We start from the raw sequence: 25,254 nt of genomic DNA, 5'->3' as shown, positions 1-25,254 counted from the left end.
GCATTGTGGGTGGTGGGCCATGCCGCAGAGCATTGTGGGTGGTGGGCCATGCCGCAGAGCATTGTGGGTGGTGGGCCATGCAGCGGAGCACCCACTAGTCATCCGTACCTGTGATTTTGGGGATGCCCTCCAGCTTCGGCACAGGTAGGGTGATGAGGATGCCCAGGTGCGTGCCCACCCACAGCAGCCCCTGGCAGATCAGCAGGCTGGTGACCCGCGGATTCTTCTGTCCTGTGGGGACAGTCACACGATGGTTCAAAATCGAGACTTCACAAACACCAGACGACACGAGACGCTCGGCCGCATCAGGGAGCGACATGTGGACGGCGTCCGCTCGGATTAGACTCACCGGCCACTGAGGCGGGAGCCGGAATATGAGCCATAGATCATTAGTGGAGCCCCCTGTCCATGCAGCCTGCGGCCCACCCATCACAGTACCGCTCATCCCAGCTCTGACATCTCTGCTAATTACCACTCCTCATACACAGACACAAAACATCTGCCTCCTGTGCGGAGGTTACATAATACGGGGGGGACACGGACCACCACAGGGGAGGCAGCATCATTAACCCGACTGATGACATCTCTGCACTGACCAGTGAGCCACTGCGGGCGTTAAAGGGAACCCCACCTGTACTGAGCCGAAGCCGCATCTCTTCACCTCCAGAGCTGCACTCACTATTCTGCACTCACCTCCAGAGCTGCACTCACTATTCTGCTGTTATACATCGTGTCTTATCCTCCTGCTGTTACATCGTGTCTTATCCTCCAGTCACCTCCAGAGCTGCACTCACTATTCTGCACTCACCTCCAGAGCTGCACTCACTATTCTGCACTCACCTCCAGAGCTGCACTCACTATTCTGCTGTTACATCGTGCATTATCCTCCTGCTGTTACATCGTGTCTTATCCTCCAGTCACCTCCAGAGCTGCAGTCACTATTCTGCTGTTACATCGTGTCCTATCCTCCAGTCACCTCCAGAGCTGCAGTAACTATTCTGCTGTTACATCGTGTCTTATCCTCCAGTCACCTCTAGAGCTGCAGTCACTATTCTGCTGTTACATCGCGTCCTATCCTCCAGTCACCACCAGAGCTGCAGTCACTATTCTGCTGTTACATCATGTCTTATCCTCCAGTCACCTCTAGAGCTGCAGTCACTATTCTGCTGTTACATCGCGTCCTATCCTCCAGTCACCTCCAGAGCTGCAGTCACTATTCTGCTGTTACATCATGTCTTATCCTCCAGTCACCTCCAGAGCTGAAGTCACTATTCTGCTGTTACATCGTGTCCTATCCTCCAGTCACCTCCAGAGCGGCACTTACTATTCTGCTGTGACATCATGCCTTATCCTCCAGTCACCTCCAGAGCTGCAGTCACTATTCTGCTGTTACATCATGTCTTATCCTCCAGTCACCTCCAGAGCGGCACTCACTATTCTGCGGTGACATCATGTCCTATCCTCCAGTCACCTGCAGAGCTGCAGTCACTATTCTGCTGTTACATCATGTCTTATCGTCCAGTCACCTCCAGAGCGGCACTCACTATTCTGCGGTGACATCATGTCCTATCCTCCAGTCACCTCTAGAGCTGCAGTCACTATTCTGCTGCTACATCGCGTCCTATCCTCCAGTCACCTCCAGAGCTGCAGTCACTATTCTGCTGTTACATTGTGTCTTATCCTCCAGTCACATCCAGAGCTGCAGTAACTATTCTGCTGTTACATCGTGTCTTATCGTCCAGTCACCTCCAGAGCGGCACTCACTATTCTGCGGTGACATCATGTCCTATCCTCCAGTCACCTCCAGAGCTGCAGTCACTATTCTGCTGTTACATCGTGTCCTATCCTCCAGTCACCTCCAGAGCTGCAGTAACTATTCTGCTGTTACATCGTGTCTTATCCTCCAGTCACCTCTAGAGCTGCAGTCACTATTCTGCTGCTACATCGCGTCCTATCCTCCAGTCACCTCCAGAGCTGCAGTCACTATTCTGCTGTTACATTGTGTCTTATCCTCCAGTCACATCCAGAGCTGTTTCTTTGCAGCTGTTGTAAGTATAGAGAAGAGCCATTGTTCTGCTCGGGGGTCCGCAGGCCGGTACCTGGCAGTAGCAGGGTGCGGGTGGAAATATTAATTTCTTGCAGCAGTTCCAGGGTCTCCGTGTGGAAGAGACGAATAGACGAGCCCTCGGAGAACGCCATCCACACGCCCCCGCCGGCCCGGATCATGTGGGTGACGCTCACACCCTCGTCCTGAATGGCCTCAAAACTCTGCGGGAACAGAACGGATGAAAAAGTCAGAACGAGCCGAGAGCTCAGAGATGGAGAAGAAAATCCAAGAGAAAGTTGGAGAAACTGGAAGATTGCGCTCATTTACATACATGTGGCCCCCGATATTGTACAGATGTGACATCCCCGGCCCAGAGACACAGGGGCTCTTACTCCTCCATGTGAGATCATGTAAGCGCCGGGTTCTTCGTGCAGCCGCCCCCGGGAACCAGGGAAGCGACTGCGGGCGACAATAATTAATCCCCCCATCGTGCAGCTAATCAATACTTATAATTAAATCCTGCTTACAATTGTTACTGCGGTAAAGTGTGATCGCGTCATTAGCAGCAGAGGCATCAGAGCTGCACCCGTCCTAGAGCGGGCACTGAGCGCGCCGCAACCAATCGCCAAAAGGACGTAAGGGAGGCGGCGGCTGGAAAATCCAGAGTAGCGGAGACGAGCACGGGAGACCGAGGGTTAAAGGGGAACGTTCATTAAATTCAGGTTTACAGAATATTTCCACTTGTAATTGAAGACCTAATGGTACCACATGCAAATGGGCGACCACCAGACCTCAGCAGAGGGGCGAACACCCTCCCAGACCGCAGCCGAGGGGCGACCATCCACCCAGACCTCCGCAGAGGGGCGACCATCCACCCAGACCTCAGCAGAGGGGCGACCATCCACCCAGACCTCCGCAGAGGGGCGACCATCCACCCAGACCTCCACAGAGGGGCGACCATCCACCCAGACCGCAGCCGAGGGGCGACCATCCACCCAGACCTCAGCCGAGGGGCGACCATCCACCCAGACCTCAGCAGAGGGGAAACCCCACCAGACCACAGCCGAGGAGCGCCCACCCACCCAGACCTCAGCAGAGGGGCGACCATCCACCCAGACCTCAGCCGAGGGGCGACCATCCACCCAGACCTCCGCAGAGGGGCGACCATCCACCCAGACCTCCACAGAGGGGCGACATCCACCCAGACCTCAGCCGAGGGGCGACCATCCACCCAGACCTCAGCAGAGGGGAAACCCCACCAGACCACAGCCGAGGAGCGCCCACCCACCCAGACCTCAGCAGAGGGGCGACCATCCACCCAGACCTCAGCCGAGGGGCGACCATCCACCCAGACCTCCGCAGAGGGGCGACCATCCACCCAGACCTCCACAGAGGGGCGACAATCCACCCAGACCGCAGCCGAGGGGCGACCATCCACCCAGACCTCAGCCGAGGGGCGACCATCCACCCAGACCTCAGCAGAGGGGAAACCCCACCAGACCACAGCCGAGGAGCGCCCACCCACCCAGACCTCAGCAGAGGGGCGACCATCCACCCAGACCTCAGCAGAGGGGCGACCATCCACCCAGACCTCAGCAGAGGGGCGACCATCCACCCAGACTGCAGCCGAGGGGCGACCATCCACCCAGATCTCAGCCGAGGGGCGACCACCCTCCCAGACCACAGCCGAGGGGCGACCACCCACCCAGACCTCAGCAGAGGGGCGCCCACCCTCCCAGACCTCAGCCGAGGGGCGACCACCCTCCCAGACCTCAGCAGAGGGGCGACCATCCACACAGACCTCAGCAGAGGAATGACCATCCACCCAGACCTCAGCAGAGGGGCGCCCATCCACCCAGACCTCAGCAGAGGGGCGCCCCACACACCCAGACCTCAGCAGAGGGGCGCCCATCCACCCAGACCTCAGCAGAGGGGCGACCATCCACCCAGACCTCAGCAGAGGAATGACCATCCACCCAGACCTCAGCAGAGGGGCGCCCATCCACCCAGACCTCAGCAGAGGGGCGCCCCACACACCCAGACCTCAGCAGAGGGGCGCCCATCCACCCAGACCTCAGCAGAGGGGCGACCATCCACCCAGACCTCAGCAGAGGGGCGACCATCCACCCAGACCTCCACAGAGGGGCGACATCCACCCAGACCGCAGCCGAGGGGCGACCATCCACCCAGACCTCAGCCGAGGGGCGACCATCCACCCAGACCTCAGCAGAGGGGCGCCCCACACACCCAGACCTCAGCAGAGGGGCGACCACCCTCCCAGACCTCAGCAGAGGGGCGACCATCCACACAGACCTCAGCAGAGGAATGACCATCCACCCAGACCTCAGCAGAGGGGCGCCCATCCACCCAGACCTCAGCAGAGGGGCGCCCCACACACCCAGACCTCAGCAGAGGGGCGCCCATCCACCCAGACCTCAGCAGAGGGGCGACCATCCACCCAGACCTCAGCAGAGGGGCGACCATCCACCCAGACCTCCACAGAGGGGCGACATCCACCCAGACCGCAGCCGAGGGGCGACCATCCACCCAGACCTCAGCCGAGGGGCGACCATCCACCCAGACCTCAGCAGAGGGGAAACCCCACCAGACCACAGCCGAGGAGCGCCCACCCACCCAGACCTCAGCAGAGGGGCGACCATCCACCCAGACCTCCGCAGAGGGGCGACCATCCACCTAGACCTCCACAGAGGGGCGACCATCCACCCAGACCGCAGCCGAGGGGCGACCATCCACCCAGACCGCAGCCGAGGGGCGACCATCCACCCAGACCTCAGCCGAGGGGCGACCATCCACCCAGACCTCAGCAGAGGGGAAACCCCACCAGACCACAGCCGAGGAGCGCCCACCCACCCAGACCTCAGCAGAGGGGCGACCATCCACCCAGACCTCAGCAGAGGGGCGACCATCCACCCAGACTGCAGCCGAGGGGCGACCATCCACCCAGACTGCAGCCGAGGGGCGACCATCCACCCAGATCTCAGCCGAGGGGCGACCACCCTCCCAGACCACAGCCGAGGGGCGACCACCCACCCAGACCTCAGCAGAGGGGCGCCCACCCTCCCAGACCTCAGCCGAGGGGCGACCACCCTCCCAGACCTCAGCAGAGGGGCGACCATCCACACAGACCTCAGCAGAGGAATGACCATCCACCCAGACCTCAGCAGAGGGGCGCCCATCCACCCAGACCTCAGCAGAGGGGCGCCCCACACACCCAGACCTCAGCAGAGGGGCGCCCATCCACCCAGACCTCAGCAGAGGGGCGACCATCCACCCAGACCTCAGCAGAGGGGCGACCATCCACCCAGACCTCAGCAGAGGGGCGACCATCCACCCAGACCTCAGCAGAGGGGCGACCATCCACCCAGACCTCAGCAGAGGGGCGCCCCACACACCCAGACCTCAGCAGAGGGGCACCCACCCACCCACACCTCAGCAGAGGGGCGACCACACACGTAGACCTCAGCAGAGGGGCAACCACCCACGCAGACCTCAGCAGAGGGGCGACCACCCACCTAGGCCTCAGCAGAGGGGTGACTCCCCACAGACCGTAGCCCCCATCACCTGCTTTGCTAATTGCGGAGCTGCGGCGCTCTCCGGCCTCGCCATCTGTGCAGCTATGAGCACGGTTTCTTGCAGACAGGCCGAGCAGGTGACCGCTGCCAAATCTGCTCTTACCCGCCATGCCGTGCGCTCGCTGCATATTTTACGCAGCGGGCAGAGCCAGTGTGCGGCTCCGATAACACCGCCCGATGTAATATTCATCATGAAGCGCCGCGCTGACTTATGAGCGTTAATAGATGCAAACTTCGTTTGGACGGTAAAATATGCAAATGAGGGACGGAGGTAAATAATGGAGTGAGCGGCAGCGGAGGAGCGCCCGGGGGAGGGGGCCGCCGCCAGCACAATGTTAACTCACTGCTGGCCGCCTCAGTAAAATGGTCTCACTGACAGCAATGACCATCAGATACAGTGATGTGTCGGGGAAAGGCTGCGGTTACCTGGACTTTGAGGGGATCAGTCTCCAGCACAGTCACCCGATTCCTGCAGCTCGCCCACAAACAGTCATCTAGGGCCAACAGCGACCGCACAGGACTGGTGCCAACACGAACTGTGGAGGGGTTCTCAGGGTCCCAAAGACCACCTGGTGAGAGAACAAGATTCTTGTCAGTGCTATTATTCCATTCCCCAAGTGTCAGCATCAGCATCCCGCCCCCGAGCGTCAGCATCACCATCCCGTCCCCCGAGCGTCAGCATCACCATCCCGTCCCCCAAGCGTCAGCATCACCATCCCATCCCCCGAGCGTCAGCATCTACACACCGTCTCCCGAGCATCAGCATCACCACCCCGTCCCCGAGCGTCAGCATCTACACACCGTCTCCCGAGCATCAGCATCACCAACCCGTCCCCGAGCGTCAGCATCTACACACCGTCTCCCGAGCATCAGCATCACCACCCCGTCCCCGAGCGTCAGCATCTACACACCGTCTCCCGAGCATCAGCATCACCATCCCGTCCCTGAGCGTCAGCATCACCATCTCATCCCCCAAGTATCAGCGTAATTATCCAGTACTCCGAGTGTCAGCAACACCATCCCGTCCCCCGAACATCAGCATCACCCCCCGTCCCCGAGCGTCAGCATCACCATCCCGTCCCCCGAGCGTCAGCATCTACACCCCGTCCGAGCGTCCACATGATCACCCCGTCCCTCAAGCGTCCACATGACCACCCCGTCCCCCGAGCGTCCGCATCACCATCCTGTCCCCCGAGCGTCAGCATCACCATCCTGTCCCCGAGCGTCAGCATCACCCCCCCGTCCCCGAGCGTCAGCATCACCCCCCGTCCCCGAGCGTCAGCATCACCATCCCGTCCCCCGAGCGTCAGCATCTACACCCCGTCCGAGCGTCCACATGATCACCCCGTCCCTCAAGCGTCCACATGACCACCCCGTCCCCCGAGCGTCCGCATCACCATCCTGTCCCCCGAGCGTCAGCATCACCATCCTGTCCCCCGAACGTCAGCATCACCCCCCCGTCCCCGAGCGTCAGCATCACCATCCCGTCCCCCGAGCGTCAGCATCACCATCCCGTCCCCCGAGCGTCAGCAACATTATCCCATACCCCAAGTGTCAGCATCATTATACTGTGCCCTGACTGTCAGCGTCATTATACTGTTCCTTGAGGGTCAGCGTCATGATCATGTCATCATCCCTTCCCACGAGTGTCAGCGCCATTACCCCACACACCGAGCGTCAGTATCACCATCCCATCCGTCCGAGCATCAGCCTCATTATCTTGTACCTCAAGCGTCGTCCTCATTATTATGTCCTCTGAACATCAGCGTCATCATCCCGTACCCCATGTGTTAGTGACCCTATAGAGTACCCCAAGAGTCAGTGTCATCATCCCGTACCCAGTGTGCTATAGAGTACCCCAAGAGTCAGTGTCATCATCCCATACCCAGTGTGTTAGTGACACTATAGAGTACCCCAAGCATCAATGTCATCATCCCGTAACCCAAGAGTCAGTGTCATCATCCAGTCACCCAAGCGTCTGCGTCACTATACCATACCCTGAGTGTCATCATCCCGTCTCCCGAGTATCGTTATCCTGTGACTTACCTTTGTTTTGGGGGTACAGAGCTAAGGTGCCGTCTTGCAGACCTGCACACAGGTGACTGGGGCTGAGCCGGAGGCACAGGACGGGCTGCAGGTCTGGACTCCTCAAGGCCATGAGACAGGTGGAGCCGGTGTCCACGCTGCTGTACACCAAGATACTGTGCAGAGAAAGCGGTGACCCGAGGTCTTAGAGGAGGTGATCATGAAAGCGTGAGAAGCCCAGTAATGGTGGCCGCGGGAACATCAGACACTTCAGAGCGGCCATAATCATACATAATACAATCACACACTGAGCGGCGGAGGATGATGGTAACAATCACACTGAGCGGCGGAGGATGATGGTAACAATCACACACTGAGCGGCGGAGGATGATGGTAACAATCACACACTGAGCTGCGGAGGATGATGGTAACAATCACACACTGAGCTATGGAGGATGATGGTAACAATCACACACTGAGCTGCGGAGGATGATGGTAACAATCACACACTGAGCTGCAGAGGATGATGGTAACAATCACACACTGAGCTGCGGAGGATGATGGTAACAATCACACACTGAGCTGCGGAGGATGATGGTAACAATCACACACTGAGCTGCGGGGAAGATGTAACAATCACACACTGAGCTGCGGAGGATGATGGTAACAATCACACACTGAGCGGCGGAGGATGATGGTAACAATCACACACTGAGCTGCGGAGGATGATGGTAACAATCACACACTGAGCTGCCGAGGATGATGGTAACAATCACACACTGAGCTGCCGAGGATGATGGTAACAATCACACACTGAGCTGCGGAGGATGATGGTAACAATCACACACTGAGCTGCGGAGGATGATGTAACAATCACACACTGAGCTGCGGAGGATGATGGTAACAATCACACACTGAGCTGCGGAGGATGATGGTAACAATCACACACTGAGCTGCGGAGGATGATGGTAACAATCACACATTGAGCTGCGGAGGATGATGGTAACAATCACACACAGCTGCGGAGGATGATGGTAACAATCACACACTGAGCTGCGGGGAAGATGTAAGAATCACACTGAGCTGCGGGGAAGATGTAAATCACACACTGAGCTGCGGAGGATGATGGTAACAAACACACACTGAGCTGCGTAAGATGATGGTAACAATCACACACTGAGCTGCGTATAATGATGGTAACAATCACACACTGAGCTGCGGAGGATGATGGTAACAATCACACACTGAGCTGCGGAGGATGATGGTAACAATCACACACTGAGCTGCGGAGGATGATGGTAACAATCACACACTGAGCTGCGGGGAAGATGTAACAATCACACACTGAGCTGCGGAGGATGATGTAACAATCACACACTGAGCTGCGGAGGATGATGGTAACAATCACACACTGAGCTGCGGGGAAGATGTAACAATCAAACACTGAGCTGCAGAAGATGATGTAACAATCATACACTGAGCTGCGGAGGATGATGGTAACAATCACACACTGAGCGGCGGAGGATGATGGTAACAATCACACACTGAGCTGCGGAGGATGATGGTAACAATCACACACTGAGCTGCGGGGAAGATGTAACAATCACACACTGAGCTGATGAGGATGATGGTAACAATCACACTGAGCTGCGGAGGATGATGGTAACAATCACACTGAGCTGCGGAGGATGATGGTAACAATCACACTGAGCTGCGGAGGATGATGGTAACAATCACACACTGAGCTGCGGAGGATGATGGTAACAATCACACACTGAGCTGCGGAGGATGATGGTAACAATCACACACTGAGCTGCGGGGAAGATGTAAATCACACACAGCTGCGGAGGATGATGGTAACAATAACACACTGAGCTGCGGAGAATGATGGTAATCACACACTGAGCTGCGGAGGATGATGGTAACAATCACACACTGAGCTGCGGAGGATGATGTAACAATCACACACTGAGCTGCGGAGGATGATGTAACAATCACACACTGAGCTGCGGAGGATGCTGGTAACAATCACACACTGAGCTGCGGAGGATGATGTTAACAATCACACACTGAGCTGCGGAGAATGATGGTAATCACACACTGAGCTGCGGAGGATGATGGTAACAATCACACACTGAGCTGCGGGGAAGATGTAACAATCACACACTGAGCTGCTGAGGATGATGGTAACAATCACACTGAGCTGCGGAGGATGATGGTAACAATCACACTGAGCTGCGGAGGATGATGGTAACAATCACACACTGAGCTGCGGAGAATGATGGTAATCACACACTGAGCTGCGGAGGATGATGGTAACAATCACACACTGAGCTGCGGGGAAGATGTAACAACCACACACTGAGCTGCGGAGGATGATGGTAACAATCACACTGAGCTGCGGAGGATGATGGTAACAATCACACTGAGCTGCGGAGGATGATGTAACAATCACACACTGAGCTGCGGAGGATGATGGTAACAATCACACACTGAGCTGCGGGGAAGATGTAAGAATCACACTGAGCTGCGGGGAAGATGTAAATCACACACTGAGCTGCGGAGGATGATGGTAACAATCACACACTGAGCTGCGTATGATGATGGTAACAATCACACACTGAGCTGCGGAGGATGATGGTAACAATCACACACTGAGCTGCGGAGGATGATGGTAACAATCACACACTGAGCTGCCGAGGATGATGGTAACAATCACACACTGAGCTGCGTATGATGATGGTAACAATCACACACTGAGCTGCGGAGGATGATGGTAACAATCACACTGAGCTGCGGAGGATGATGGTAATCACACTGAGCTGCGGAGGATGATGGTAACAATCACACACTGATCTGCGGAGGATGATGGAAACAATCACACATTGAGCTGCGGAGGATGATGGTAACAATCACACACAGCTGCGGAGGATGATGGTAACAATCACACACTGAGCTGCGGGGAAGATGTAAGAATCACACTGAGCTGCGGGGAAGATGTAAATCACACACTGAGCTGCGGAGGATGATGGTAACAAACACACACTGAGCTGCGTAAGATGATGGTAACAATCACACACTGAGCTGCGTATAATGATGGTAACAATCACACACTGAGCTGCGGAGGATGATGGTAACAATCACACACTGAGCTGCGGAGGATGATGGTAACAATCACACACTGAGCTGCGGAGGATGATGGTAACAATCACACACTGAGCTGCGGGGAAGATGTAACAATCACACACTGAGCTGCGGAGGATGATGTAACAATCACACACTGAGCTGCGGAGGATGATGGTAACAATCACACACTGAGCTGCGGGGAAGATGTAACAATCAAACACTGAGCTGCAGAAGATGATGTAACAATCATACACTGAGCTGCGGAGGATGATGGTAACAATCACACACTGAGCTGCGGAGAATGATGGTAACAATCACACTGAGCTGCGGGGAAGATGTAACAATCACACACTGAGCTGCGGAGGATGATGGTAACAATCACACACTGAGCGGCGGAGGATGATGGTAACAATCACACACTGAGCTGCGGAGGATGATGGTAACAATCACACACTGAGCTGCGGAGGATGATGGTAACAATCACACACTGAGCTGCCGAGGATGATGGTAACAATCACACACTGAGCTGCGGAGGATGATGGTAACAATCACACACTGAGCTGCGGAGGATGATGTAACAATCACACACTGAGCTGCGGAGGATGATGGTAACAATCACACACTGAGCTGCGGAGGATGATGGTAACAATCACACACTGAGCGGCGGAGGATGATGGTAACAATCACACACTGAGCTGCGGAGGATGATGGTAACAATCACACACTGAGCTGCGGGGAAGATGTAACAATCACACACTGAGCTGATGAGGATGATGGTAACAATCACACTGAGCTGATGAGGATGATGGTAACAATCACACTGAGCTGCGGAGGATGATGGTAACAATCACACTGAGCTGCGGAGGATGATGGTAACAATCACACACTGAGCTGCGGAGGATGATGGTAACAATCACACACTGAGCTGCGGAGGATGATGGTAACAATCACACACTGAGCTGCGGGGAAGATGTAAATCACACACAGCTGCGGAGGATGATGGTAACAATAACACACTGAGCTGCGGAGAATGATGGTAATCACACACTGAGCTGCGGAGGATGATGGTAACAATCACACACTGAGCTGCGGAGGATGATGTAACAATCACACACTGAGCTGCGGAGGATGATGTAACAATCACACACTGAGCTGCGGAGGATGCTGGTAACAATCACACACTGAGCTGCGGAGGATGATATTAACAATCACACACTGAGCTGCGGAGAATGATGGTAATCACACACTGAGCTGCGGAGGATGATGGTAACAATCACACACTGAGCTGCGGAGGATGATGGTAACAATCACACACTGAGCTGCGGGGAAGATGTAACAATCACACACTGAGCTGCTGAGGATGATGGTAACAATCACACTGAGCTGCGGAGGATGATGGTAACAATCACACTGAGCTGCGGAGGATGATGGTAACAATCACACACTGAGCTGCGGAGGATGATGGTAACAATCACACACTGAGCTGCGGAGAATGATGGTAATCACACACTGAGCTGCGGAGGATGATGGTAACAATCACACACTGAGCTGCGGGAAGATGTAACAACCACACACTGAGCTGCGGAGGATGATGGTAACAATCACACTGAGCTGCGGAGGATGATGGTAACAATCACACTGAGCTGCGGAGGATGATGTAACAATCACACACTGAGCTGCGGAGGATGATGGTAACAATCACACACTGAGCTGCGGGGAAGATGTAAGAATCACACTGAGCTGCGGGGAAGATGTAAATCACACACTGAGCTGCGGAGGATGATGGTAACAATCACACACTGAGCTGCGTATGATGATGGTAACAATCACACACTGAGCTGCGGAGGATGATGGTAACAATCACACACTGAGCTGCGTATGATGATGGTAACAATCACACACTGAGCTGCGGAGGATGATGTAACAATCACACACTGAGCTGCGGAGGATGATGGTAACAATCACACACTGAGCTGCGGAGGATGATGGTAACAATCACACACTGATCTGCGGAGGATGATGGTAACAATCACACATTGAGCTGCGGAGGATGATGGTAACAATCACACACAGCTGCGGAGGATGATGGTAACAATCACACACTGAGCTGCGGGGAAGATGTAAGAATCACACTGAGCTGCGGGGAAGATGTAAATCACACACTGAGCTGCGGAGGATGATGGTAACAAACACACACTGAGCTGCGTAAGATGATGGTAACAATCACACACTGAGCTGCGTATAATGATGGTAACAATCACACACTGAGCTGCGGAGGATGATGGTAACAATCACACACTGAGCTGCGGAGGATGATGGTAACAATCACACACTGAGCTGCGGAGGATGATGGTAACAATCACACACTGAGCTGCGGGGAAGATGTAACAATCACACACTGAGCTGCGGAGGATGATGTAACAATCACTGAGCTGCGGAGGATGATGGTAACAATCACACACTGAGCTGCGGGGAAGATGTAACAATCAAACACTGAGCTGCAGAAGATGATGTAACAATCATACACTGAGCTGCGGAGGATGATGGTAACAATCACACACTGAGCTGCGGAGAATGATGGTAACAATCACACACTGAGCTGCCTGCGGAGGATGATGGTAATCACACACTGAGCTGCGTAGGATGATGGTAACAATCACACACTGAGCTGCGGAGAATGATGGTAACAATCACACACTGAGCTGCGGAGGATGATGGTAACAATCACACACTGAGCTGCGGGGAAGATGTAACAATCACACACTGAGCTGATGAGGATGATGGTAACAATCACACTGAGCTGCGGAGGATGATGGTAACAATCACACTGAGCTGCGGAGGATGATGGTAACAATCACACACTGAGCTGCGTAGGATGATGGTAACAATCACACACTGAGCTGCGTATGATGATGGTAATCACACACTGAGCTGCGGAGGATGATGGTAACAATCACACACTGAGCTGCGGAGGATGATGGTAACAATCACACACTGAGCTGCGTATGATGATGGTAACTGTGAAGGATTACCCCTTCCTCCCACGTCACCAATCCGTGACGTCACTACACAGGCCCAGCTCTCCGGCGCCCCCTTTGTCTCTCAGGTCAGTAAAGGAACTGCACCTAGAGCAAATGGCCGCCGGGGAGACTGCCCTGTTACCCACCCTGGGTATTCTAAGATTCGCAATCAGAGTAAAAGGATCAGCCCAAAATTAATTTATGATTTAATTGCCTTAAGGGCGACCTAGATAATTACAAGAAATATACAATCACAATATATCAAGAGTTACAGTCAGAGTACAATATAACAACAATAATACAAGGCTTAAAGGTATAAAGCTGGAGGTCAATTTACCAGGTCGAAGGTCGCTTGTGGAAGCCGGGGGGCATAGCATTCCGCAGGTCCAAAAACTTAGTTGCCGGGCAGCCCCCAGAAAGCATGTGCTTGCTCCCCTCTGGCTGGCATACCCTGTTCCTTAAGATGTCATCATCATCATCTTCTTCTGTGGAGTGAGACCCTCCCAGTGACCTCAGCTTCTTCTTATACCTGGCTGAGCCCCCCTGCCTGCAGCTGGGTGGGCTTAGCAATCTCCACCCCCTCTGTCTCCCTGCAAGATTTATTCCAATATCTAATAAATGGGATAACTTCTCTCAGGATGATCGGATCAGCACACGGGCAGTACCAGCGCCTGTGGTTTGTTCTGCCGGTCGTACTGGGATCAAACCTGGACCCATTCGGTCCCTGTGGGAGGCTGATCCCTATATCTCGGGTTTCAGACCTTCCACCGTCACGGGAGTCACACTGTTGGATGTACAATTTCTTTAGGGTAATGAGAATATTTTTTATGAGCCTGTACCTCGGACGATGCGTCCATAATTCACAATTCCATGTTGGAGACGGTTTGGCTGGGCTGCCATAATAGATGTGTATCCAGTGGCCACTTGGCATGCGTGTTTTAATTAAGCCCCCAAGCATTTCCAAGCCCCCTGGTGGCGTGGTTTCCTCATGGGGCTTTGAACTACCGTCTACAGTTTACACTGAGCTCAGCCCGTTAGCATACTAATAGGAACTCTATTCATTAGCAAAGGTGGGGGCCAGGAGCACTCCTGTGTCCAGGAGACAAAATGGAGTCACGCCAATCTGATAGCATGCCTGTTCCAAGATGGCGGCTGTTCCCTCATCACAGTAACAATCACACACTGAGCTGCGGAGGATGATGGTAATCACACACTGAGCTGCGTATGATGATGGTAACAATCACACACTGAGCTGCGGAGGATGATGGTAACAATCACACACTGAGCTGCGTATGATGATGGTAACAATCACACAGAGATGCGGAGGATGCTGGTAATCACACACTGAGCTGCGGAGGATGCTGGTAATCACACACTGAGCTGCGGAGGATGCTGGTAACAATCACACACTGAGCTGCGGAGGATGATGGTAACAATAACACACACAGCTGTGTAGGATGATGGTAACAATCACACACACAGCTGTGTAGGATGATGGTAACAATCACACACTGAGCTGCGTATGATGACGGTAACAATCACACAGAGATGCGGAGGATGCTGGTAATCACACACACAGCTGTGTAGGATGATGGTAACAATCACACACTGAGCTGCGGAGGATGATGGCAACAATCACACACTGAGCGGCGGAGGATGATGGTAACAATAACACACACAGCTGTGTAGGATGATGGTAACAATCACACACTGAGCTGCGGAGGATGATGGCAACAATCACACACTGAGCGGTGGAGGATGATGGTAACAATCACACACAGCTGTGGAGGATGATGGTAACAGGACAGGGCGAGTACAGTACCACGGCACCTGGTAGAATCAGGACGTCATAGGACAATCCCTCTCATTCTCCGCAGGATTCTGAGTATTATCCACCCAAACCCTAATGGTGTCGGTGCCCCTCACCTGCCGTCATGGAGCCCCACGCACACGGCGGGCTGCACCGGGGCGGATGTGCAGTCCTCCTGGTTGTCGTCGTCCTCGGCACTCGCTTTACTGCACACGTTTTCCACACACAGCACACAGGACGGCAACGGGAACGCCTTCAGCATCCGAGGAGTCGTGTGGTTCAAAGAGAAGATCTGGATCTGACCTGCGCCGTCCTCCTGACCCCCGCCAACCTGAAGAGAGACAATGTCAACATGTGAGCGGAATCCTTATTACTCCAGTCACAACCAGAGCTGCATTCACAAGTCCAATGGCTGTCATGGAATTTTGCACATCTGGATGTGACTGGAGCAGAAGACATGAGAGATAATGAGACTAAAGATATTACAAACCACAGAAGGAAGGAGACCTACCCATAAGTATCCCTGAGGAAGCGAGGTGCTGACAGAAGAGAAGCCCAGGAGCGAGCTCTGCACTGGGGTGTGAACAGCGCCACCTAGCTGCAAAAACAGAGGAAAAACCGCCAGTGAAATCAGTCACATATGTAATGTCTGAAGGTTATATCAGTGCTGGAGCGTTATAAGAGGGGCTGATATCAGTCACATATGGTGTAATATCTGGGGGTTATATCAGTGCTGGAGCGTTATAAGAGGGGCTGATATCAGTCACATATGGTGTAATATCTGGGGGTTATATCAGTACTGGAGCGTTATAAGAGGGGCTGATATCAGTCACATATGGTGTAATGTCTGGGGGTTATATCAGTACTGGAGCGTTATAAGAGGGGCTGATATCAGTCACATATGGTGTAATGTCTGGGGGTTATATCAGTACTGGAGCGTTATAAGAGGCTGATATCAGTCACATATGATGTAATGTCTGGGGGTTATATCAGTACTGGAGCGTTATAAGAGGGCTGATATCAGTCACATATGGTGTAATGTCTGGAGGTTATATCACTACTGGAGCATTATAAGAGGGGCTGATATCAGTCACATATGGTGTAATGTCTGGAGGTTATATCAGTACTGGAGCGTTATAAGAGGGCTGATATCAGTCACATATGGTGTAATGTCTGGAGGTTATATCAGTACTGGAGCGTTATAAGAGGCTGATATCAGTCACATATGATGTAATGTCGGGGTTATATCAGTACTGGAGCGTTATAAGAGGGGCTGATATCAGTCACATATGGTGTAATGTCTGGGGGTTATATCAGTACTGGAGCGTTATAAGAGGCTGATATCAGTCACATATGGTGTAATGTCTGGAGGTTATATCAGTACTGGAGCGTTATAAGAGGCTGATATCAGTCACATATGGTGTAATGTCTGGGGGTTATATCAGTACAGGAGCGTTATAAGAGGGGCTGATATCAGTCACATATGGTGTAATGTCTGGAGGTTATATCAGTACTGGAGCGTTATAAGAGGGGCTGATATCAGTCACATATGGTGTAATGTCTGGGGGTTATATCAGTACAGGAGCGTTATAAGAGGGGCTGATATCAGTCACATATGGTGTAATGTCTGGAGGTTATATCACTACTGGAGCGTTATAAGAGGGGCTGATATCAGTCACATATGGTGCAATGTCTGGAGGTTATATCAGTACTGGAGCGTTATAAGAGGCTGATATCAGTCACATATGATGTAATGTCGGGGTTATATCAGTACTGGAGCGTTATAAGAGGGGCTGATATCAGTCACATATGGTGTAATGTCTGGGGGTTATATCAGTACTGGAGCGTTATAAGAGGCTGATATCAGTCACATATGGTGTAATGTCTGGGGGATATATCAGTACTGGAGCGTTATAAGAGGCTGATATTATTATACACTCGGGTTTCAACACTGGATCTTGGAGGGTAAGGAGGCTTCTCTCACCAGTCTGAAATGGCTGATAATAGGGAGTAAACGATTTGCTCTGCCGCTCAGGATCAGAGCCTCCCCGCAGACCTTTGCCCTCATCTGCGGACCTGCGCCAAATGACCCGTCACATCCCAGCTGTTACCAGACACGGCGGTCTGAGGAGCAATGCCTCCCCGCAGCATGGGGAGAAACCCTTCTGTGTGTGCACAGGATGCATCAGGTCCAGGTATAGCAGCCGGTGCAGAAGGTCTTGCTGGAAGTGCAAGGGTGTAGCAGGAGGCGCAGGGAGTGTACACGGAGGCGCGGGGGTGTACACGGAGGTGCGTGGGGTGTACACGGAGGCGCGGGGGGGGGGGTGTACATGGAGGCGCAGGGGGTGTACACAGAGGTGCGGGGGGTGTACACGGAGGTGCGGGGGTGTACACGGAGGTGCGTGGGGTGTACACGGAGGCGCGGGGGGGGGGTGTACATGGAGGCGCAGGGGGTGTACACAGAGGTGCGGGGGGTGTACACGGAGGTGCGGGGGTGTACACGGAGGTGCGGGGGTGTACACTACACGGAGGCGCGGGGGTGTACACGGAGGCGCGGGGGGGTGTACATGGAGGCGCAGGGGGTGTACACAGAGGTGCGTGGGGTGTACACGGAGGCGCGGGGGGTGTACACGGAGGCACGCGGGTGTACACGGAGGTGCGGGGGGTGTACACGGAGGCGCGGGGGTGTACACGGAGGCACGGGGTGTACACGGAGGCACGGGGGTGTACGCGGAGGCACGGGGGTGTACACAGAAGTGCGTGGGGTGTACATGGAGGCGTGGGGGGTGTACACGGAGGTGCGTGGGGTGTACACGGAGGCACGGGGGTGTACACGGAGGCTCGGGGGTGTACACGGAGGCACGGGGGTGTACACGGAGGTGCGGGGGGTGTACACGGAGGTGCAGGGGGTGTACGCGGAGGGGTGTGTACGGAGGCGCGGGGGGTGTACACAGAGGCGCGGGGGGTGTACACGGAGGCACGGGGGTGTACACAGAGGCACGGGGGTGTACACAGAGGCACGGGGGTGTACACAGAGGCACGGGGGTGTACACAGAGGCACGGGGGTGTACACAGAGGCACGGGGGTGTACACAGAGGCACGGGGGTGTACACAGAGGCACGGGGGTGTACACAGAGGCACGGGGGTGTACACAGAGGCACGGGGGTGTACACAGAGGCACGGGGGTGTACACGGAGGCGTAGCGGGATGAGCTGAATGTCCATTTGAGAATAATGGATAATACTGCTCCTCTCCTTCCTCCATCGCGGCCCCCCGGGGATTACACCGCTCTGGATCTGCGGCCGCACGTTTCCTCCTTCCATCTCATTTACTGCACATTACAGCAGATTGGCCGCTGTCAGGTAATTACAATTTGCATTCATTTTTCCCCTCTTAAGAAGATGAGACGGATTTAACCTTGTCAGGATGTGATCCTGGAAACCCTGGAACGTGATGGAGGCCCAGTCCTCAGCCAATGTCACCGCAGCACGACACGACCTGCAGGACCCCGAGAATTCAGAGAAGGAGCTCATGTGATGTACATCAGATAGACAAGTACTGAGAAGTCTGCAAATATGGAGGGAACCTGCCTGGAATGAGGGGGATCTGCCGGGCCAGGATGACCAGGCCATGCTAGGAGAGACCTCCCGAGATATAAAGGACCAAGCGAACAAAGACAGGAGGAACCTGCCTAGATAAGTGGACAGGACGAAGTATGGAGGATCTACCGAGATAAGGAACCATGCCAAAATATGGAGGGACCACCCATGAGAGGAGAACCGGCCACACTGGGGATATTGCAAGTTAGGGGGGTCCGGCCTAGAGAAGGAGGATCTGCAGAAAGATAAGATATGGGGGAGCTGCTGACATATGGGGAATCAGGGAATGGATGGATGCTCCTTGCTAAGTGGAACCTGCTGATACATGGTGACCCTTGCGGAGATAGGAGGGACCTTCTGGGGTAGAGGGGGACATACTGAGGTACGCGATGGTGTCACACAAGACCTGCTATTAAGTAGGAACACGCGGTTATAGCGACTAAAAAAAAAAATGACGAAAAAGAGCATGGCCCGCACCTCCAAAAATTCATGCGTTGATCTAATACCGCTAGGCAAAACATATATAACTGAGCATGAGGTTCTTAGCTTAACATTCTGATCAGACTGTATGAAGCGCACTGCCACGTCACGGCGAACCTCTCAGTGGGTCCTTATCGCCATAAAGGAGCGGCGGCGGTGTGCGCTAACCACCGCTGCAGTGACAATGTAGTGGTCAGCGCACGATGCCGCTCTTTTAAGAGGTTCGCCGTGAAGTGGCAGTGCGCTTCATACAGTCTGGTCAGAATGTTAAACCAAGAACCTCATGCTCAGTTCTATATTTTGCCTGGCGGCATTGGATCACTGTGTGGTTCTCGGAGGTGTGGGCCATGCTCTTTATCAGCACATTGCATGAGCGCTTATAGTTGTCTGCACCCTCTATTACTGACCTGTAAGTCGGAGGCCTTCGTGGAGAAAGCGGGGAGGCGACACACCAGGGTGGGAGACCAGAATGGGATTTTGGTTTTCCTCTCCTCCTCGGGGCACAGCCAGCCCGGCTGGTTCTCGTCTCCTGGGAACAGGGAAGAGTCCGACAATCAGCAGGGAATGGTGTGCGCGGTAAACCCTGCTCCTCCAGCCAATCGCAGCCCTTACTGGTGTCACATGACCGCGGTGCGCTTCCCGCCTGCACTTTTGACTGCAGTGCGAGAACTTCTGGGCCAATCAGATTATAAGCTACGGCCGGTGCGGCCCCGGTGCCGAGATCTCATTGATATTCCTCCTGCGTTTGTGCAGGGCCGGCTGTCTATGCGGCGGCTGCTAATGTCCGCTGCGGAGCCCTGACAGCGGCGGCATCGCGAGACTCCTCTCCTTCTGGGGGGACGTTCATTAACTAGCCGCTTTGTGAGTCATTTATTCTTAAAAAAAAATTATAATTGAAACCAAAACTTGATCTTTAGAAAACGTCCGGAGGTCAGTAACATAGTATGGACAGGTAGGAGAGGCGACGCAGACGGCGTTAACCCATGCAGGGCCGGGGCGGGGGGAAGGAGCGTCACAGCGGAGCCTCGAATGTGCGGAGTTACCAATCAAGCAGAAAAAAGCAATTTCTCCCCATTAGAGCTGAATGGGCTTTTTAACGAGTCGCTCTTCTCTTCCCTCTGGCTTTACAGATAAAAAAAAAAAAGAAAGAGGAGTTAAGACCACGGCGCGCAATCATCCGGCGCTGAGACATCGGGGCATTAAGAAGTGCGTCTTCGGGATGATTTCAAACAAATTTCCTGCCATTTAGCTTCTCAGCGGCGTCTGCGGGAGCCGAGAGGAAGATAACGACGAGCCGTACGGGGCCAGAATCTTCTAGAAAGCCCTGATGAGGCAGCGGAGCGCAGGAGGCGCCCATTCACAGCGCCGACGCCTCGCTCGTTATTGTGGAGGTGCGCGCTCGCTAGACGCTAAAACGCTTTCACAGTTGAAAACCTCTTTGTCCTTGCAATTTTCCGCAGAAGCCTCCGACTCCTCTCTGCTTTCTGAAGGGTCTTTTAAAGAGAGAACAAGCCGCCTACTTGAGATTACGCCAGCAAAAGAGAAAAAAAAATCATAATTACTTTCCCAGGAGCGAGTTATTTAAAGGGGAGATCACACTCCGGAGATGTCCTGACCCTCCCCCAGCGACAGAGTGTAGCTGCGAATATCCGCCAGCGTCACTGCCCTGAAGACCCCAGAACATGTAGGATGGATGGATTATTAAAGGCTAGAATCGTGGTGTGTGGTCTGCGGGGGCGAGGGGCCTGGAGACGAGAAGCATTGCAGCCCCCACAGGATGGGCCTGAGGGGAGGATGAGGGCACTTGTGTCACTTTTCTGCCCCCTTACGTGCAGTAACCCCCTATTTATAAGAGATTCATGGAGTCTCCACTTACTGAGAGCGATCTTGGCCAAGTGCATGCGGTTCACCCAGGAAATCTTACTCAAGGGATTTGGTGTGAGGAAAAGGACCATGAAACTCATCGGGCGTCCAGACCTGGGGGAAACAAAATACGAGTCAGGCGGCAGCGGCTAAACTGAGCGTTAATAATAGAGGCTACACTAGTGCACAAGCCTGGAGGACTGACGGCGTGGAGGACGGACGGCGTGGAGGATGCAACCAGAGGGGCACAGAATGAAAAAGAAGGGTGGACAGCGCCACCTAGAGGCAGGATCAAGAGAGGCTGCGACTGCTGCGCGCTGATAGCAGGACAGCCACCGACAGCCCCACACTGCGCTCCCCCATGTAACCCCGACACCAGCTGCCAGGGCCACATTGTCATATTGAAGGACCACATAAAAAAAAAAATAAAGATATCATCATCAGAGACAATAATAGCAAATTAATTGTGCATTCATATGTATCTGACAGCTGCAGGTTCCACTACCAGGACCCCCACATTGTGGGAAGAAGACTACACATGTGGCTCCCTCCATTTCACAACTCGCATACACTGCAATGGAGAGTGATGGGTGTATAGATGGCCGCCGCTAGGTTATATACTGCTTTCTGCAGGACCACGCATTCTCCCGCTACATGGGGGACCACAGAGGTCTACACAGTGCCCCATGAGAACTTACCTCCGTCCGCTCACGGGCAGATCCTCTTTTCACACACAGAAGTATTTCTGTGCCCAGACGGTCGTGGGCCGCACACACACACACACTGGCATTGCCAGCCACATGTGGTCCCCGGTGGGGAGTTCTGCACCCGTCTTATGGGTCTCCTCTAGATGACACTTTGCGGTGCGCCCTCACATACTGACCCCGGAGGTCCCTTCCATCTCTGCCATTATAGGATTCTATGATGTATGTTCTGTATGTGGACTTCACCTTGAATCTTACCAGACACTATCCTTACTAAACCCACCGGATCAGTGGCCACGTGGCCGCCATCACTTGCCCCAGACTCACTTGTCGGATTTCCTCGGCATCTGCAGCTGGAGACGGAGGTGACATTTATTTGCAGACTGGATTTCCTCTTCTTTCAGTCGGATGAGTCTCTGTAAACCCAAACACCAATCCTGAGCCACCGTCATGTTCAGATTCTAGGCGAGGGAAGGAGACGACACCGTGAGACGCAGAGTAAAGATTGTAGGGAAACTGTCAGCAGGGAGATCGGTAACATGATGATCACCTGATAGGTGCCGTGCAGGGTGCTGATGAGCTGAGTGATCTGCTCCACAACGTCTAGGTCTTTCTTTACATCCTGCAGCTCCTGGTAGAGGCGCGGGGACCCCAGAGACACTTTATCTAGGGGGCGGACAGGATTACAAAGACGCATCTTCATATATAGACCCCCCCATGATTGACAGCACTCACTTTGTCCTGCAGAGGGCGACTGTTTCTTGCTGGCGGACTGTGGCCCCCCGGCTGCTTCCTTCTCATACACATTTCCTTCCTGTCCAAACTCAGCCACTTGGAGCTGGGGTAAGGCAGCGTTCCACTTTAGCACATAGCGAGGCCCGAGAGGAACAAGGTTCCCAATATCCGGCTGCCCCCTGGTAAAAGGATAGTTCCTGAGACATTAGTGGTCACAATGTGCTTGTAGCCCCCTATTCTAGCGCAGACCCCGCAGAGACACTCACTTGAAGTTGATGTTGGCGCACACGAGCACGTCATTGAGCAGGAAGAGCTTGCGCTCCTTGGATTTCAGCAGCTGCCCCTTCTCCCCGTACACCATCTCTGTAAGGGTCTCACACATGAGGAGCTGGTGCAGACCGGAGCTCAGATTCTGCAAGAAGAAGGAGAACAATCACATCCTGACGTCACCCATCTTCAGTATCTCCTGGCCCCCGGACGGGGTGGTGGCACGAGCTCCCGTTTGTACACCTCTTTGCTGTACCCACCTTGTACAGCGTGCTGCGGTCATTGATGCTCTTGCACAGCTGCTGGATCTCGGCCATTTGGTCGGCGAGTCGCTTCTGCTCGTTCAGCTTCTCGGCCAGGGTCTCCAGTTCTGTGAGCGCCAGCTGGAGAGACAAGCGGTCCTGGTGTCCCCGAGGCGTGTTCTTCAACATGTCCTGGGGCACACAAGGGTCAGTGATGGGTGTAGGGATGGAGAAGATATCGGGGCAGGAGGGGCGACACTTACCTGTAATAGAAGAATGAACTGGGGAAAACGCTGGATCGGCTTCACCATCAGCCCGTAGAGCGTCACCCGGTCCGGACTGGCCGCCTGCTTCTTCTGCAAGACAGGGAGGATTCTCCAGAGGTTGGGAAACTACAACTCCCAGCATCCTCCAGTTATCAGGACACAATCAGTTGCAGCTCTCACCTTCAGGAACTCCAAGAAGGCCGGCTTGGTGAGACACGCTTTCTTGATTAGCGTCATGGCGTTGGTGAAGTTATTCACGTAGTCGCTGTAGACATCGAGCACCATGGACTTCGAGAACTGGAGGAGAAAGGCGGGGAATCAATGTGTATCCAATCCCATCCTGTGTGATACTGTCTGCTGAGCCGTGTAGCTAAGCCCCCAGCACAGGCTGCCCCCCATCACTCACTGAGGCCACAAACAGGTCTCCGATCTTCTCGGTGGAGTCCCACTCTGCGACGCGGGAGGACAGTGCGATCTGGAAGATGGAGTGGCAGTGCAGGATCTCCTTCACCCGGGAGAACACCAGCTGACACTTCCGAGCGCTCAGGAGTTTGGGCTCCATCTCCAGCAGGGGGTTGCGGTAATCCTAGAAGATGAGGAGGATGATGATGATGACGAGGATGACTAGATCAGTCCTTGCAGCGTCCGCCGTACAAGCAGGAATCAAAACTCAGAAATGTGCCGACGCCGACATTCTCACTTCTGTTTTTTCGTGTCTCATATTCTCCACCCGTCTCACTTCATTCTCTCCACCACCAATTGCTGCCATTAGATGGGGGCCCAGCCAGCGACCCCCGGGGCAGGACACAAAGTCCCATCCTCTCTGACCCTTCTCTCCCTCTGTCCTTACCCTGGATTTTAGAACCAGGAGGATCAGGCTGAGCAGCGCCCCCTATAGACAGGTTGGAGCTAGAGTCCAGGACATCACTAATAGTGAAGAGGACTCACCTGCAAAACCCGCTGTAAGGACTCCACGTAGCTGCACTCGCTCTGTACGATGGAGGACAGGATGTGACGCCGCAGGACCTGCGAGATACACAAAGCTGCAATATCTGACCCGGCTCACAGCGCACCACGTCCGCCATAACATAGCTCGTACCTGCTGGGCACTCAGCCCCTCTGGCATCGGCCCCAGCTCTGACGGTGGAGGGGTCATATCCAGATCACTCACTTCCAGGAAGCCCATCTCCTCTTCCTCCGAGTCTCCTAAAAGACGACAGATTGTGTGAAGCAGGAGGAGGCCGAGAGGGGCAACGAAACAGGAACAAGAGGGGGGGGGGGAAAGGCCGAGGGGGAGAAAGTGGAACAGAAGAGGCCGAAGGGGGCAGCGGAGCAGAAGAGGCCAAGGAGGGCAGTGGAACAGAAGAGGCCGAGGGGGAGAAAGTGGAACAGAAGAGGCCGAAGGGGGCAGCGGAGCAGAACAGGACCAGGGGGAAAGCGAAACAGAGGAGGCCGAGGGGAAGAAAGTGGAACAGGA

General features: G+C 54.2%; 1 protein-coding gene across 6 annotated transcripts in view; it reads right to left on the bottom strand.

The window, feature by feature from the left end:
- Positions 1-25,254, bottom strand: part of ARHGEF10L (Rho guanine nucleotide exchange factor 10 like) — a 91,744-nt gene that overhangs the window by 2,128 nt on the left and 64,362 nt on the right. For 4 of the 6 annotated variants that reach the window (XM_069741088.1, XM_069741090.1, XM_069741087.1 and 1 more), the window contains 18 exons: positions 24,877-24,983; positions 24,726-24,803; positions 24,184-24,363; positions 23,958-24,074; positions 23,775-23,867; positions 23,530-23,703; positions 23,269-23,414; positions 23,003-23,181; positions 22,818-22,933; positions 22,595-22,728; positions 21,577-21,677; positions 20,108-20,229; positions 16,133-16,219; positions 15,738-15,952; positions 7,687-7,841; positions 6,067-6,209; positions 2,100-2,268; positions 109-231 (listed from right to left, as the gene is read on the bottom strand). In XM_069741088.1, the coding sequence (XP_069597189.1) occupies positions 109-231; positions 2,100-2,268; positions 6,067-6,209; positions 7,687-7,841; positions 15,738-15,952; positions 16,133-16,219; positions 20,108-20,229; positions 21,577-21,677; positions 22,595-22,728; positions 22,818-22,933; positions 23,003-23,181; positions 23,269-23,414; positions 23,530-23,703; positions 23,775-23,867; positions 23,958-24,074; positions 24,184-24,363; positions 24,726-24,803; positions 24,877-24,983 (2,439 nt within the window). Of the gene's footprint in view, positions 1-108; positions 232-2,099; positions 2,269-6,066; positions 6,210-7,686; positions 7,842-15,737; positions 15,953-16,132; positions 16,220-20,107; positions 20,230-21,576; positions 21,678-22,594; positions 22,729-22,817; positions 22,934-23,002; positions 23,200-23,268; positions 23,415-23,529; positions 23,704-23,774; positions 23,868-23,957; positions 24,075-24,183; positions 24,364-24,725; positions 24,804-24,876; positions 24,984-25,254 lie in introns of all 6 variants that reach the window. The other 2 variants (XM_069741084.1, XM_069741085.1) reach the window with 1 other exon arrangement.

The sequence above is a fragment of the Ranitomeya imitator genome, chromosome 10 (genome assembly GCF_032444005.1).
Source record: "Ranitomeya imitator isolate aRanImi1 chromosome 10, aRanImi1.pri, whole genome shotgun sequence".
Classification (NCBI taxonomy): Eukaryota; Metazoa; Chordata; class Amphibia; order Anura; family Dendrobatidae; genus Ranitomeya; species Ranitomeya imitator.
Note: the sequence above shows the minus strand (reverse complement) of the source record. Positions and strands in the feature narration are given on the sequence as shown.